Below are 17,921 nucleotides of genomic sequence, written 5' to 3' on the forward strand. Positions count from 1 at the left end.
TATACTTGTACAACAGATTTTATTTTAATTTTGCATTTCTTAGCTGCAAATATTTTAGTCTTGAGTAATGCTGTCACAGAGTCAGACCTTAGGCTGATGGTTCTTGTTGGTGGTAGTAATAGTTATAGGGCTTCAAGTCAGGGCCTGGGTGCTGTCCTCAAGCTCTTTTGGCTCAAGGTTAGTATTCTGCCACTTTGAGCCACAGCTCCACTTTTGGTTTTCTGGTGGCTAATTGGAGATAAGAGATTGACAGACCTTGCCTGAACTGGCTTTGAATCATAATACTCAGATCTCAGCCTCCCGAGTAGCTAGGATTCTAGGTGTGAGCCACCAGCACCTAGCTGATAGTCCTTTTTTCCTGCTCTCTGATGTCATTTTCTTAATATTTCAAATTTATATTATTTCATGTTCTTTTTGAGCATTTTTATGGTTAAATTTATGCTTAAATTTTTATGTAAATCTCAAACCTCAGTGATATGTTAATTTATCTAGTGTTAGCCTTATGGGGCAATCTTCTTCGTAATTAGTGTTCATCATAGACTTGGAACTTGAACAGAAAAAAGGAAGTTTGAGAGCCAGGAATCTGGTTGTAACTCCAGGTAATGCCATCAGGTCATTCAGCATTTCAAGTAGCTCTTCTGTATCTAGTTTCTTTTTCTAAAGGGGACTTTCACCTAATGCTTCTGAGGTATGTGAAGATGCAAAGAATGCTGAGATTGGGGCTTTAAAGATGAGCTGCAATGTTCTAGAAGGAATGCTATATGTCCTTTGAGGTTGGTATAAGGTGACTGTCCTTTGGGGACAGTAAAGATGAAAAGTAGTGGTCCTCATTACTTACTGGTATGTACGCTTGTGATTTGTTTAACACGAAGAGTTACTTGGTTTTCATCATGGAAGCCTGATTTTTGGCCAGATGGCTATTACTTTGAGGAGCAGATGTTTCTTTTCATGGAATAGATACTGGAACTGTAGTGAAATCCCTATATTTCAATGCAGTTTATAAGATAGTACAAACTATTCCGTTAACATTTTATTCTGCCTGTCCTAGCTAGAAGTTATGTACATGGCCAGACTTTGTGTTTCTTTCTCCTTTTTTTTTTTTTTGAGAGTAAATGGGTTTTTGTTTATTTGTTTTTTTTCAGTGCTAGTACTAGGTCTTCCACTTAGGGCATAGGCACAGTCCCTTAGCTTTTCTTGCTCAATGGAGGAGGTGCCATTGAAGATTACACCTTGCCTCTGGACCCTTCCTGTCTATCTCTCTGCTTCCTGGCTACTATGAGGGGAATAGTTCTAACCTGCTAGCCCCCTGTACCACAATGCTCTGCCTTACCACTGCAAATGGGATCACATGGACTGACCATGGACTGAAACAATGAACTAAAAATAAGTCGATCCCTTTTCAAGGTGCTTATGTCAGGTGCTTTTACACAGTATAGCTGCCTTTGAGAGCTCAAGGCTAATTATAAGCAATGTAGTACATGAGAAGACACATGAAGAATTCAGGGCTGTACTAGTACTGGAAGGACACAGGGAGCCCTGCTAACTGGGTTGCTCAGCCATGAGAGCTCATGCTCCAACAGGGCTTGCTCTAGAAAGTGGGCCTCCGAGGGCAGGCAAGCACTGTGACAGATACGTCCAGTGGGAACAGGGAAGGTGTTTCTAAGGAAATTTGGAACAGCTAATAAAGCATGCTGCATGCAGCCTGCTGTTGCAAGCAGTTTTGCAATTTGCCAGTTGAACAAAACTTCACATGTTTTAGGCTTTTATTTTTATTTTATTTATTTATTTATTTTTGTCGATCATGGGGCTTGAATTCTGGGCCTGGGCACTGTCCCTGAGCTCTGCAGCTTGAGGCTAATGCTCTACTACTTGAGCCACAGCACCGCTTCCAGTTTTCTGGATGTTTAATTGGAGATAAGAGTCTCACAGACTTTTATGCCTGAGCTGGCTTTGAATTGTGATTCTCAAATCTTAGCCTACTGTAGCTAGGATGACAGACATGAGCCACTAGCACCTGGCTAGGTTTTTATAGGGGCATGAAAGTACAGGTTCTGTTGAGGCTTGTGAGAATTAGCATAGTTCATAGAAAGCCCCTGGCTGGGTACCCATCCATGGTAGCTGCTCAGGTTGTAGGCTATTGATGTGTATGTGTCATGGAATATGTATCTGGGAACTGTAAAGTCTGTTCAGATGTGTTCATTTTAATTAGTTTTTAAGTTTAGTCTTAGGTTTGCAGCATAAGATGGAAGTGGTCAAGAACTCGATGAAGGAGCATCCATCCGATAGAAGTATTTTTCTCTGGTTGAAGCGAGACCTGATGAGGGACAGAAATGACAGGAATAAAGAAGCCTTGATGGGACTTGACATCTGATTTTGTGCTGGGGGACAAAGAATAGAAATGTTTCAAAGATGATATCAAGACTTCTGACCTTTTCAAAGTTTTATCTTCCTTCTCTCCTATTATTTCATTCTCAAAGGTTGATTAATTTTTTTCTCATTTGATGAGTAGAGAGACTTATTACCCAGAAATAATTTATTATGTCAAAGGCTACCATGATGAAAGCCTGTGGCATATTCTGTATATGGACTAATATATGGCTATATTTCATGAACCACATGTGTCCACAGTGTTTGGTTATTCTTAAAGCTGTTTTTCACATACTATAGAAATTATGGAACACTTTGTTTAGAGAAACCTGCCTTGGCCTCATAGGAGCCAAGCAGTTTTCCTCACGCTTAGTAAGTGGATATTTCTAGCTTGACCCATCAAGTTCACTTTAAGCTCTCAAACAAACAGAAGACACGAGTTTGAATAGGAAACTTGATGGCAGCAAGACTGTGCCTATCACAAACTTGGGCCCAATGAACTCCAGAAGCCATTAAGAGCTTGCCTTTTTTTTTTAATTTGTTATATTTTATTTATAAGAAAGACAAGAGCAATTCTTGGCCAAACAGTTTAACACAACAATATCTTGCCTTTTATCGGTTAGATTATATTATCTATTAAAGCTCAACTTAATAAATCTGACTTCTTAAACTAGGCCTTTCACAGAGCAAGTAACATTTCCTACTGCACATACATAGGTGAAATATATCCATCTAAAATTCAGAGTTGTTGGGCTAGTAGTTTGGCCTAGTGATAGAGTGCTTGTCTAGCATGCAAGAAGACCTGGGTTTGATTCTTTGGTACCACATAACCAGAAATGGTGCTGTGACTCAAGTGGTAGAGCGCTAACCTTGAGAAAGCCCAAGGATAGTGCTCAGACTCTGAGTTCAAGCCCCAGGATTGGTTTGGGATTGGGCTGGGGTTGTGGCCTGCTGGTACAGTGCTTGCCTAGCATGCATAAAGCCCTGGGTTTGATCCCTTGGTACCACATACAGAGAGAAAACTGGAAATGATGCTGTGGCTCTAGTGGTATTATTTTAGCCCTGAGAAATCAAAGGACAATGCTCAGAAGTGCCAGGTCTAGGACTGGCAAAGAAAATGAGAGAGAGAGAGAGAGAGAGAGAGAGAGAGAGAGAGAGAGAGAGAGAGAGAGAGAGAGAGAGAGAGAGAGAGAGAGAGAGAGAGAGAGAGAGAGAGAGAGAGAGAGAGAGAGAGAGAGGGAGGGAGGGAGGGAGAGAGAGAGAGAGAGAGGGAGGGAGGGAGGGAGGGAGGGAGGGAGAGAGAGAGAGAGAGAGCGCTAGCTCTGTTGGAAGTTCTCCCTTCCAAAGAAAGGATAGAAGAGAGAAGGGAAAAGTAAGCAAGAAAAGAAGGAACTTGGAAGCAGGTTTATACTGCAAGAAGACGCCATCTAGAATACATTATTACAAGATGCTCTTCTGCCTTCCTTTGTTTTTAGATACTCACCTGACATGGCAGCTTTGGTATTATAAACTACTAAACATTGTGGGTTAAAATAGGGGGATTTGGATAAAATCCATTGAGGCATCTTTAGTTTATTTTAATTAATACCTTTATGTTGCAATCCATTGGCAAATGTTTTAAATACTTCAGTGGAACATGATAGAGCTAAGAAGATGCCTGCTTTGTTTCCTGCCTTGTAAAGAAAAGTTGTAGATGTCTCAAAAGTTGCCATCCTTCTGCACACCAAAGTACTGCCAACGTTTAAAAGCATTTAAACGGTTAGAATTGGCAGGGTCCTTAAATTACAGAGATTACAAGCTCATTCTGTGGATGACAGATGATACTAAGAACTATACAACGTATAGAATGGCCCTAGAGAGTGTGTTGCCCTTCTCTTCTTTCCTCTAAGGTAGAGTTTCTTTGTCTGATCCAACAGGCGTGTGCATGGCATTATGTTGACAGGTAGATTTTCTTAAGTACTGGCCATTAAAGTCTCCAGTCTCTTTGTGGGTCACATTAAGAGAAACCAGAATTGTTATGAATTAGAGCTAGTGTTTTGTCCAGACAGCCTCTGGGGACTAGGGAACATAAATATATACAATTTCAAAAGCAAGGAGTTCTGCATTCCAAATGGGAAGCTAATGAAATGCAAATCTGATACTTGGAGTATTGTTCACACTCTGATTTCAACTCTTTTTCTTTTAAATGTAAAACAGAAGGACTCAGCAGAACTACACCATAAAATGGTTTCTTCAACATTGTGTGACAAGGACACAGAACTAATTTGTCTTTCTTATAATATATAACATATGTAATATAACTAATTTCTCTTCTTTCATAGTGGCAGTTTCAGTAACTGCTAATGTTGCTATTCCTGGACTTACATGGCTACACCTAGGTGTTTGCATTTATATTTACTCACAAGTCTGGACCAGGGATACCCAGGACCTAGACCATGGGAATCAGATGCTGTGACACCATTTTTCCTCCTGTTGTGTACTTTACTCAGGCCAACTTAGCTGAATTGTTCCATTTAATTGTGCTGGTTCTATATCACAGTTTTCTAGGGCCAGAGTCTCCTTACCCATCATAGTGGTTATCCTGACCACAGCTGAGAGGAGGGAGCAGGGAAGACCTCATTGTCAACACAAAAGATTTAGCATTTTACCTGGGTACTGTCTTTGAATTTGACAACATGGACCAGATGAAAACGGTATTAGTACAACAGGATCCTCAGATCTCTTTCCTACATATTCATACATGATGTGGCATTTAGTTTAAATAGTAAGGTGGAGGATTTAAAGTCATGTCAAAGCTAGAGTGTCCACAGTGGAGTGGTTCTTGTTCAACTGTCCCTGGAGTACAGTTCTTTCTCCTTCCATTGCCTTGAGTTGTCCTGTCCACTCATTCAACTCTGGAACTCACCTGTGGCATGCTGGGTAAGTATCTAGGTCCTGGATGTGCTGATCACTTCCCAAAGATTTGGGAGACTATGCTTTGAAAAGATACAGCCTTTGAAAAGAATCTCCCAATCCTAATGTCCTACCCAGAAAGGAGTCTGGTGAGATGATGGCTCTGTGTACCTCACTAAGCATTCATGATAACCCTAGTAAGTAGTGCTTATAATGACCAGTTAGCAGCATGTGAATACAGAGGTTATAAAAGTATTGCTTTTCTTTATGTACAGTTTATTAGGCCCTCTCTATGGCCAGGAATTATGCTAAGCAATTTAAATGGATTTTTTCACTTCATCCCTGTGCACACACAATATTTTATGTAGTTATTAGGCTCCCTGTTTTATATATGAGGAAAATGAAGTCTGATAAATTTCAAAATCTTTACAGACCAGTATCTGCGGGCTAGCCTGTCTGATACTAATGCTCCTAGCCTCAAACACTGCATGTGACTTGTAGACTCTTGCCCTGTGTCTGGGTGCTTATCCCAAGTCCTGAATGTGACTCTGCTTGAAAAGCATAGACTGAAGAACAGGCTAGGTAATGTTATTTTTGGTTGTTGTTGTTGTTGTTGTTTTGGCCAGTACTAGGGCTTGAACTCAGGGCCTGATTACTGTCCTTGGGCTTTCCTCAAGGCTAGAACTCTACCACTTGAGCCACAGCACCACTTGCCGCTTTTTTCAATGTATGTGGTACTGAGGAATTGAACCCCGGTCTTCGTGCATGCACTAGGCCAAACTCCCAGCCCAAGGCTAGGTAATATTGATATGCCATATTAACAGGGTCGCAAGTATGTTTTTTTTTTAAAAAAGTATGTTTTTTAGAAAAAAGCCAGTGTGTATAGCTCACAGATAAAACAAAAGAGAGATTTCATTATTACAGCTGAAAATATGATTCAGATCATTTCCTTTATCATTATTGTTGTAACTAATAAAAAGTACATTTTACAAGTCCATTTTTATTTCATGACCTTTATATTTTATAATCAACACCATCTTGTTCTGACTTTAGACAACAAACCTTAATTAAATTAGTACATCATTTAAATTGATGGCAAACAAAATAGATGGGTATTTTTAAAAATAAATTCTACCCTTTAAGATATTAACTAGATAAACCATGTGTTTAAAAAATCCTTTGGAGCCTCATTTGTAGCAATTAGTACACACCTAGGACTTTCCCAGCAGAGGATTACAATGATGCAAAACCTAGACACATAAGGTCATATAGGATGAAGTTAAATGAAGGGACCTCCAACAGGGAAACAAAAGCTTTATCTTGTGTGATTGTTGTTCTTAATGTACTATATTATTTCTCTTCTCTTTTGTAGCCCTTTGGTTAATCTCACATTATTACAGTATCTGACTTTGTTACCTGGTATATTGTATATACATCTATTTGTTTATTTGAAATAGGAAAGGGAAGGGGGGAAACAAGATGATTGGGAGGGTGTGGAGAGAAGGAAATGGGGACAAAAACATGAGAAGGGGTATCAATGTGTGAGAAGTAACACACCCTCTATCTGGCGAATATAACTACAACCCTGTATACATTACAATAAAAAAAAAAAATCCTTTGGAGCCAAGCACCAGAGGCTCATTTCTGGAATGCTAGCTACTCAGGAGGCTGAGATTCAGAAGATTGTTTTTCAAGGAGAGTCTACACAGAAGAGGCCCTGACACTCCCCTCCAGCAACAACCACCAACTTGGAGGGTCTAGCGCAAGTGATATGAATGCGAGTAACTGTGAATCCCTGAGTTCAAACTCTGATACTAGAGAAAGAGGGAAAAATTGGATGGACAATCCCAAGAGAGAACCTGAAGCTTGAATTCCTTAGTATATTAACGGTTGTTAAACTGTTGAACAGTAACTTGTGGTTTTCTAACCTTCTCAAGGTCATTTTTAGCCTGACAGCAAACTTTGAATATTCCTAACATAATCAAGCCAGGAATTTAATTTTTCTCATCTTACTTGCAACTCATGGTTGATGTGTGTAAAAGAAAACAATTACATGTGTTTCCCCTTATTTCTAATCTTCCAGTGCCTTACTTTAGGAAATTAAATGATAGAACATAGCAACCTTGTTCTCTGCATTAGCAATGCATTACAAAGCCACGGAAGAATGTGAAAGCCGTTTCCAAATCCTATTTTTAGGTCCCAAATCCTATATTGTCAGGAAATAAGCTTTCACTGAGAATTTGAGTAGAACTATACTTGAAAGTCAGCAGCTAGAGTAATAAAATGAGTTGTCTTACATGAAATTTTAACGTTCATGCCAATATTATTACTGACACATACACACACACACACAAATATCCTTTTTCTAGGTTGAAATTATCCAATGATGAAATCAAGCGGGCGATTCTAACAATGGACGAACAGGAAGATCTGCCCAAAGACATGTTGGAACAGGTAAGCTGCCAGACGTTTCTTACAGCCTAAGTGGCATCTTACTTTTTACAGGAGGAGGATATTAAGAAAATCTGGCTGTTGTTGATAGATAATTTCTACATGCCTGAATTGGAAAGGTTGAGCCAAGGTTCCATGCTGCTCATTAGGAGGCTATGATTTTATCCTTTCCTGATGAGTAAGATGACAGATGACAAATTCTGGGCACCCACAGTGTCAGATTCTGTTTCTCAAGCTGCAGTTAAATGACAATATCTTCCTAACTTTTTATCTATCTCCTGGGGTTAATAGAAAAATCTGCATTTTGCAGAAATGTTGAGAATCTTACCAGCACTAGGGGACTATAGACTGTGTTACGTAAAATAACTCATTTCTAAATTCTTAGTACAGTTTCTGTCTTTAGGTAGGGAGGAATGCAGTGGGCAGCATCACCTCCTAAGTGGACCTATTGCTGGAGCCTCCTGGGTGAGGACGGGCATACTTACTAGTAGAAAAGCGCTTCATGCTGTCCTTGAAAGGCTTGATTTGATTATCAGAATAGTTCATGACACTGTCTTCAAGTCTCCTGCAATGCTCTGCATATGAAAAGTGTAAGACCTTTTTTAGAGTATTTCTAACTTTCCCTACACTTTTCCCTTCCTCACCATAGGCCAGCCAAAGCTAGAGTATGTTCTAGGAGAGTGGGGCGATACTAGGAGAGTAGAACTCGCTCCCTCAGCCGTCCTCACCTCCCAGGTGACCCTGCCTTCCAGTTCTTCACTAACCCAGAGTAAAGAACTGTGTGTAAAGCTGCTTTAGTCCTCTGTCTTTAGCTCCTATCGACAAGGTCGTATGTTTAACATTCCACAAGATCTGTTTACTGTGAAATTGCATCCAGCAAAATTCCTCCTTGAGGGAAAGGATTCCAAAATCTTGCCAAAAAGAGCTTGCAGAGCAAATAGAATGTACTTCAAATAAACACAAGTAAGAAAATCCGTCTACTGATGCAGAATCTGGCCAAGAAGGATATTTTTGACCTGGTCTCTCCTGATAATTCTGTGAGCATCTCACTCTGTGGTCAGCTCCCACGCTCTTTCCCTTCCTCCTTGCCGTACTGTTCCTCTCTTCTGTGCACCGCTCTTTCCAGGCAAGTGACGACAGCCTCACTGGGGAACTACTTGCCTGTAGGCAACTTTCCTGTGGGCTACTTTCCTTCCTTCCTTCCTGTCCTGCTGCCTTTGGTTGCGGGGCTTCTATCTGAGGTGAGGTTTATAAACTCTTCTTCCTTGGGATACATATCTTTCTCCTATTCCCAGGTGTTTGTCTAACTCCTCCTTCCTCTGTAGAAGCCAGCTACATTCATTGCTACTCAACTCTCCTTTTAGAGGGACTTGAGCCTCACTGTGTGCTCTTAATTTTTTTTAAAGATGATTGTATTTGCTTGAACACATAGTAGCTCGGGATGGTGGATAAACAAATTGGCAAAAGGATCCTTGAGACTAGAACTGTCTGTCTTAGCCCAGTAGGTGAAAATTCAAGCAAAGTGAGGATAAAAAAAAAAAATCGCTTTCCTACTTCTCTCTTTTTTCCCTTGCCCTACCAGTTTCCTTTCCTGCCCTTCCTGAACTGAAGAAAAACAAAAAGATACACGTCCTGTGCAGTGATGCCTTTTGACTATGGAAACCAACACCTAGGAGCTACCCAGACACTAGTGTCTGCTTCTCCGGTCTCCAGTCCATCCACTTAGGAACATCCTCTTGTCCTTGCTCTGGCCTCATCCCTTTCTTCTAGTTGGGGCCCATTTAGATTGCCTGCCCCTTCCGTAGCTCTTACCTCACCCCATCAACCCGTCAACTCAGATTCTCTGTGTGTGTGTCTCTGTCTCTGTCTCTCTCTCTCTCTGTCTCTCTCTCTGTCTCCCTGTCTCCCTCCCTCCCTCTCTCTCTCTCTCTCTCTCTCTCTCTCTCTCTCTCTCTCTCTCTCTCTCTCTCTCTCTCTCTCTCTCTCTCTCACACACACACACACACACACACACGCGCGCGCACACAGTTACTGTTCTAAGTTTTCAAGAGCTTGTCCACACTTGCTATTCTACTCACTTGATATCAATCCACTACAGTCTGCCACCCCTGTCTCCCTAACTTTGTTCTCACTGAGGACATACACACCTTCCCCAGGTGCTGAAGCTAAGGAACACTTTGCAGTCCTTATCTTTCTTGATTTCTTGCTGGTGTTTGACACCAATAGCCACTTTCTCCGTGATGAAACATTCTGGTCCTGTGGTACCACCTGGGTCTCTGGCTGTACTTCTGTTTCATACTTTGAGAAGTACCCGTTCTCTCTAGCCCTACTTCTTTCTTCTCTCAGCAATTCTCCTGCCTATGTCACCCATACCCATGTTCAGTACTTTGTCTTCCAAATAAATCCCAAAAATTTTAGACCCATTTGTTCAGCTACCTACTAGAAATTGCTACTTGGTTCTCTTGCAATTATTTTAGACTCTAAACTCATTTCACTTCTTCTCTGCCTCTCTTCCAACTTCATCCAAGCCACCATCCTCTGCCTACTTGGATCACTGTTCCCCTTATGATCCCCTTATCAATTTTGATTCCTCCTGACTCTAGTCTATAAACACACAAGCATTTAAAATTCAAACTCACACTCACTGCACAAGGCTCTGAAGGTATATCACAATGTTCTCAAAATAAACACTCCATTGCCACTCCCTGCTGTTATTCACCCACCCTCTCCCACTGACTGACATTACATGCAGACTTTCATCTGCATAAATGTGCAGTCTGTTCTAGACCTGGCTCCTTGTGTACAGTCTGCCAGGAATATATTGCCAACCTTATGACACACTTCCCAATCATTGCTCGGAGTTCCTTTCCTATAATTCCAATTCTCTTTCCCTGCTAGTGTTTTCAGTATACCTACCAGGTTGTAAAGAGGTGATCAGAGTTAGTATAAAAGGGGTTAGAATAAAAAAAAAATTCAAGATTACTTAATCCAGAAAATAGCATTCATGTACAACCCTTGTATGTATATATGAATGTGTATACCTTAAAAGGCAGCCAGACAGCACGTACAAAGGTACAAAAGTACTTCCTCAATTTTAAATATTCATATTTAATCTATGACTCAGACTAATTTCTTCCGCTGAAGTAAGATGTGGAATTGAAAATATCAGATCTAGCTGGGCGCGGTAGCTCATACCTGTAACCCTAGCTACTAAGGAGGCTAAGAACTGTGGTTCAAAGCCAGCCTGGGTACTAAAAAGTCCTTGAGACTCTTATCTCCAATTAATCACTAGAAAACCAGTAATGGTGCTATGGCTCCAGGAGTAGGGCACTAGCCTTGAACTGAAAAACTCAGGGAATGGGCCCAAGCCCAGAGTTCAAGTCCTTCAACTGAAAAAGAAAATTAGATCTTGCTGTGTTCCTCTCATTTAACACTATATGAAGCTGTAAGGAGATGTAATTAGATAAGCCAAGAAAAAAGAAAAGAGGGAAGGAAATAAAGAGAAAAGAAGGAAAAGAAGGAAGGAAATGAATGCAAATTGTGAATATGAACTGTAAATAAAATTATTTTATTCCCTCATGATATAATAAAAACCATAGAGATGAAAGAGAGACTGGGTTCTATGTCTGATGACTGATTATATGCACTTTGCAGTCCTAGGTGAATTACTTAATCCTTCTGAGCCTCAGTCATACTGTCATCTAATGAGAGTCTCAAATCTCTGAGAGCCATCTAATAGTGGTCTATAGGATAGCTACTTTTTGGTTAAAATGTCAATCTTTCGTCATTTCTGTTATGTCTTAGTCATCTGTGAGCAGAGCTTATAAACTGAAGTTAAAAGATGTATCTTATATCAACTAGCTGGAAAGGAAAAACTGGAAGATGTAAGTTACAAACCTCACTTTTAATATTTTTGTGTACCTTTTAGCTTTTGAAATTTGTTCCTGAAAAAAGTGATATTGACCTGTTGGAGGAGCATAAGCATGAATTGGATAGGATGGCCAAAGCAGATCGATTCCTTTTTGAAATGAGCCGGTAAGTTGAAAAATGCTAACCAATACAAGATGCCTCCTGCTTACTAAGGAAGTTAAACTTCAAGTGTGTGTTAAACTGCTGGGCCAATTAACCTAGCTTACTGTAAAGCATCGTTAGATTCTAGAATCTGAACAAGTCCAGGCTGTATGGATTTGACTATTTTGTTTATGTGAGTTTCTGTCCCCAGTAAGCCAGGACAAGGCCTGGCTTCTGGCCTGTGTCTGTGTCTGGGCCTTTGGCTCATGTGCTTTGGCCTTGTCAAGTCATAGCATTTCCTAGTTCCAGTCATTGTCATTCTCCTTGCCACTTTGATTTCTTATTTCTTGAGATAGTATCTTGTATGTGTTGCCAGTTAAATAGAAGGAAAGACATGGTGGCTCATGGCCTGCAGTACTAGTTACAGCAGAAGGATCATGGTTCAAGGTCAGCTCAGGTAGAAAAAGTTCACAAAACTATCTCAAGATAATTGGGAGGGGGTGGGGGAGAAGGAAACAGGGACAAAAACATGAGAACGGGTATCAATGTGTGAGAAGTAATACACCCACTACCCTAACGAATATAACTGTAACCTCTCTATCCATTACCCCGACAATTAAAAAAAAAAAAACAGCATAAAACAGGACTGGGGGTATGGCTCAAGCAGTAGAGTGCAAACCTAGCAAGCTTAAGACCCTGAGTTCAAGCCCCAATCATGCAAAAGTGAAAAAGAAAGAAAGAAAAAATATTCGTAAAAGGCAGACTCGCCTTGAGCCCTCATAACTGAACAGAGGGGATGTCAAATTGTGACACCTGCAGACATCATTAATCGATCGTGGCACCTGTCTCACAGCGTCTTGGCTGGCTTTTCAACCTTTCTCTAGCAAGCCCTGGGGAGCCACTGCTCCATAATTGAATTTGGCATGTGAGCTGAGCCTGTTTTCCATAGCAGGCCTAGTGAACTGATTCTCATTAGAGAAGGACCAGTGGTCCCCAAACCCTAAATGATCCTCAGGGCAGAGCTTTCGCTTCTTCAGTGCCAAAGACATGCTGGTGTCGCCAAAAAGAAAGGCAGTGTCTAGGCTGACTTTTTTGTTGTTATTCCCTCAGCATTTGACATTCTGTACACTAGTGTTGAACAAAGAATGGCTTTGAAATTTTCACAAGAATCTCCTGTAGCCTTGTATATAGACAAGAAAATGGCCATCTGAAGTAGCTGCCACTTCCTAAGGGTCTAGATCTTTATATGTGCTGTCCCACATAACCACCAGTCGGCCCTCTCTGGAGGAACTTTGGGGAGCAGGTTGTTCCCTTCCATTTGACTCTTGTTCACAACATGTAATAAGGGGGACATCTGGGCTGCAAACGTTGACTACATGGCATTCTTTTAGAGTTCTAGTGAACTGACACAGTGAGAAACTGAAGCATTGATTTCAGAAGCTGGGGTGGGCATGTCCACTGTAATCCCTAGCAACAAGACCAGCCTGGCCTGCTGCTGCCAGAGGCCAGTGTGTGTCTGTTTTCTCTAGTCACTATTGCAAAGGAAACCCTCACCAGCCCTGAGGGGAATAGACAGAGAGCTGACTGAAGATAAACGAAGATTTAAGAACAGAAAGGAAGAGGGGATGATGTAGGAGGAAGATGCTAGATACAATTCTTTGCAATTTTGCCAGAAGCCTGGAGAGTTTACATCTTTATTCAGTTTAATCTCCCTGTTCACAAAAGCTATTAGCCCATGGAGGAAAGGAAGGTGGGGTTTAGTCAACAGAAACTGGCTCTCCCTTAAGCCAATTTATGATTTAGGGGTTGCTAAGGGCTCAGAAGCACTTGCCCAGATACCCCATGCAGGCCAGACCAAAATGTTCATCAGTCCATGCTTGCTTTTTACAGAATTAATCATTACCAGCAAAGATTGCAATCACTGTACTTCAAAAAGAAGTTTGCAGAGCGTGTGGCAGAAGTGAAGCCCAAAGTAGAAGGTAAAGTCAAACCGACTCGCTTGAAAATGATGTGTGTGTCTTAAGTGCTGGTGCAGGAGTTCATTCTAAGTATACAGACTAAACAGGATCCCTTTGGTGATGTTTTTACTTGAAGTCTTTTTGAAATACTGATGAATGTTTACTTAAGGTCAGCACCTGGCACGGGCCTGGGCTGGACTCTTCAAGGCTGGCCTTTTGACCAGATGGGGGTAGCTAAGGAATGATTTTGGCTGCTACTAGCATTTAACCTGTAATTAGCTTTCTTGCAACAAGGCCTGACTAGACATTTCAAGGAGTAGACTTAAGGCTGTTAATTGTTTTAATGTTTGAGATGTAAATGAAGCCAGCAAAGAACATAGCTGCTGAATGTGGGCTGGAATCAGGGTGCTTGATCTCTGAATGTTGTCTAGAATCACAGTGCTTGATCTCTGTCCCTGATAGACCTTCAAGCTATAACATGTAATAAATTTGACCAGCTCTCTATCAGTGCAATTGATCAGTAATCGCCAGGCCAGGGAGTGTTTGCAAAGGAATGTTGGACATGAAATTGCCATCCTGTGTATTCCTAAATGCTTACTGTTAGCCCAGGAAAGGCTTAGAAGGGAGAGGAATCTGCCAACATCTGTGAAACCTTCAACCACAAACACTTAAGTGCTCCTTGGAAGTCTAATGACCCAGTCTTGTATCTCCAATATCTGTAAGGTATTTGGACTTAGGATGGGTATCACTGAAATTCTTGGTTGTAATTGTAGTGTTTTTGTATGTTTTGCTTTGAAGCAATTCGTTCCGGCTCAGAGGAGGTATTTAGGAGTGGTGCTCTTAAGCAGTTGCTAGAGGTGGTTTTGGCATTTGGAAATTACATGAACAAAGGCCAAAGAGGCAATGCCTATGGATTCAAGATATCCAGCCTCAACAAGATTGCGGACACAAAATCTAGTATTGACAAGTAAGTGTGGGATCTGCCAACAATGAGAGCATCTGGGTGCTTATATGAGCTTCACTTGTCCCACTGGTCCTCCTAGCCTCCATGACACTCGCCTACATTGGCTCTTCTTTCCTCTATCATCACCACCCTTATCCCCAAGGTCCCTATAGCTAGTCCCCATTTTAAATGCACAAGGACACCATCTATTTTAAGTTTTCTTTTATTGGTCCTGCCTTTGTGGGGTTTTCTTTAGGGGAAGGGGAACGGTCAGCTTTTATAGCAAAATATCCCAAAGTGAAGTTATTAAACATAAATGTACGGATTGAGAAATATTGACAAATTAAATTCCCTCTTGTATCACCAAGATCAAGAACCAGCACACTATCAGCTCTCTGAAAGTCTCCTCAGCAACCTCCTACTCATATCCTTTCTGCAGAGAACTGTGCTCTAAAGTGTCACAGTGTTACACTTGCTGGGATTTTACATTTTCTTTTTCTTCACACACTGGAGCTAACACCTAGATACTTGCAGTTGGCAGTTAGTATTCAGTTCTTCACTCAAAGACTCACTAAAATGCTTCCTAGAAAGTGTACAACATGGAGCTTAGGTGAAAAGATTCTGGTAAGAAATGCCAAGGTGTGAAAATGCTTTCATGCGACTAACAGGTAGGGTGATGAGGCATGTTGGCCCTGGTATCTCTGAGAGCTTGGTCTCCCCAAGGTTCTCACTGACTTCAAAGGACTTGTACAGTTGTTTCTAAGGTAAATGTCTCTGCACCTAAATTCCTCCTGGGAGTTCACTCTGATTATTCTTGGCTAATGAGGCTTCGTACCCTGTATTTTCTACAAGGTTGGCAGAAATGAGTGGTGTGCTGAGATGTTAGTTTGCTCTGTGGAAAGGCAGAGTGATGCAGAGTAGCTGTTGTGTCATAGGCTTGCCATCATACTTTTAATGCCAGCCCTGGGACTTTTGCAGAGCACCTCTACATTTGACTATCACAACGGCTTATGAAAGAAACAAGCCAAATCTATTACCCCCTGTTGGCACAGAAGGAAACTGAGGCAGTCAAGTAAGTAGCTCATTTAGCTCCTCTACAGTCACAAAGTATCTGGCCTCATAGGTATCCAACACCTATTCTGTTGGTCCATTCACAGCTTCATTTGCCAACAGTGGACTTTTATTTATGGGGACTTCAGCCTCTTCTGTGCATATTATAAAAACAGCCCCATTTTAAAGACAGAATGTCCTCTTTAGCTTTATCTGCAATACACAAACACAGAAGAAAATCCCTGCTCCCTGTACTGATAACCCGGTACTCACATGATGGTCTGCTTATTGAAGTCACCATAGACTTTTAATGCTTTTCCAGAAGAATATAAATCTAAACTATTTGTGATCTCTTTCTTTTCTACCTTTATTTATTTATTTGTTTGTTTGTTTGTTTGTTTGTTGTCAGTTGCCTGGTTCTATCCTGAGCTCTTCGGCTCAAGGCTAGAGCTCTACCCCTTGAGCCACAGCACCACTTCCAGTCTTCTAGTGGTTAACTAGAGATAAAAGTCTCACAGACTTTGGTGCCCTAGCTAGACTTGAATCTCTATCCTCAGATCTCAGCCTCCTGAGTAGCTAGGATTACAGGTGTGAGCCCCCATCCCCCAGCTTCCCTCTTTATTTCTGCCTAAGAATATCAGGTCTCCAAATGTATGTAAGCCCACAGTACCTAGCTGAGTCCCTTGCCAGTAACTCATCATTCACTCACCCTTGTTCAGTCTAACTACAAATAAATGGTGGCTTAGTCAGCATGAAGGGGCATTCACTCAGCATGGAGACGCAAGTTCCTGGTAACTGCCAGGGACAGGACCAGTCAAATATGTGGCATTCATTTGTTCATTCTTCAAGAATTTGTGTTTAGCCAAATGAGGTATTATTTGGATAGCAAACAAATGTGCAGTGGCTGACCTGGTTTTAAGGCTTTGTACAGTAAGACGGGCACATATAGTTGTTAGTGGAATTCTCTCTAAACAACAAAGCATTTCTCTAAAATAATGAAAATAGCACTTAGAGCAATTTCTTATGCTGATAGCTAGTGTTTTGTTCCTTTCCTCTACCCTTTAGGTAAAACATGGAAAGACAGATGGGTTTTATGAATAAAAAAATTCAAAATGGAAGGATAGAGCTGAGCACAGAGAAGCATACATAGAATTATTGCCCACTGATTTTTTCTTTGCTAGGCTATCATGTACTAATTACTGAGAAGATGATAAAGGATTTTTGTTTTGTTTTGTTTTTGCCAGGGGCTTGAACTCTGAACTCAGGGCCTGAGCACTGCTGGACTTTTCTCAAGGCTAGAGCTCTACTGCTTGAGCCACAGCACCACCTCCAGCTTTTTCTATGTATGTGGTACCAAAGAATCGAACCAGGGTCTTCATGCATGCTAGGCAAGCACTTTACCACTAGGTCAAACTTCCAGTCAGAAGGAATTTTTTTTGTCTTGTAATTTAATCTTGTAGATTAGTATATTTCCTATATTTTTATGGAAATGTTTTGTTTTGGATTCTGATTTTTTTTTCACTAGTCCTGAGCCTTGAACTCAGGACATGACCACTGTCCTTGGACTTTCTCAAGGCTAGAGCTCTACCACTTGAGCCACAGCACCACTTCCAGCTTTTTTCTGTGTATGTGGTACTGAGGAATTGAACCCAGGTCTTTGTGTATGCCAGGCAAGCCACTCTACGACTAGGCCAAACTCCCAGACCCTATGGAAGTGTTTAAGAAACACATTTGTATCTTCTGATTTGGGTAACTTTAATAGATTAGTAGTTGTTGACCTGTGGCTGAATTTCAGAATCACCAGGAAGTTTTAACAAGTGCCCCTGCCCCACCTCATTCCACTTCAATGAATCTCAGGGGCTGGTGCAGGCATCTGGAGTCCAGGTGATTACACTGCGGCTGAGATGGTGACAATAAGACTAGACTAACACAGCTTTGTCTGATGGTATTATCAGACACCCCTACTTTTCAAGCCAGGTCAGTCAGGGTTCAGTCCTGTCACCACCAGAGAGGGATTGGCAGAGCCAACTGTTGTAACTGCGAAGGGTCATGAAGTTAAGAGCTGAAGTGTTCCTAAAATTAGAAGTTTATTCACAGCTGCAAGCACATCATATACATACTGGCTCAGTTATGGCTTGGTTCCAGGGTCAGCCCTGAAATATGGGACCTTCTGTTTTCTGCCCACCCTGTGGATTCAGCTTTCAAGAACCATCAATACTAGTCATCAGTGAGTTGCTTTTTCAGCTTGA

The 17,921-nt window shown here is 41.2% G+C and overlaps 1 protein-coding gene across 3 annotated transcripts in view; it reads left to right on the plus strand.

The window, feature by feature from the left end:
• Window positions 1-17,921, plus strand: part of Daam1 (dishevelled associated activator of morphogenesis 1) — a 152,706-nt gene that overhangs the window by 121,307 nt on the left and 13,478 nt on the right. For all 3 annotated transcript variants that reach the window (XM_090344203.1, XM_090344205.1, XM_090344204.1), the window contains 4 exons: window positions 7,629-7,713; window positions 11,639-11,745; window positions 13,612-13,700; window positions 14,478-14,646. In XM_090344203.1, coding sequence (XP_090200329.1) covers window positions 7,629-7,713; window positions 11,639-11,745; window positions 13,612-13,700; window positions 14,478-14,646 — 450 coding nt within the window. The remainder of the gene's footprint in view (window positions 1-7,628; window positions 7,714-11,638; window positions 11,746-13,611; window positions 13,701-14,477; window positions 14,647-17,921) is intronic.

Source organism: Megascapheus bottae, chromosome 14 (assembly GCF_031878675.1).
Source record: "Megascapheus bottae isolate mThoBot1 chromosome 14, mThoBot2.hap1, whole genome shotgun sequence".
NCBI classification, from domain to species: domain Eukaryota; kingdom Metazoa; phylum Chordata; class Mammalia; order Rodentia; family Geomyidae; genus Megascapheus; species Megascapheus bottae.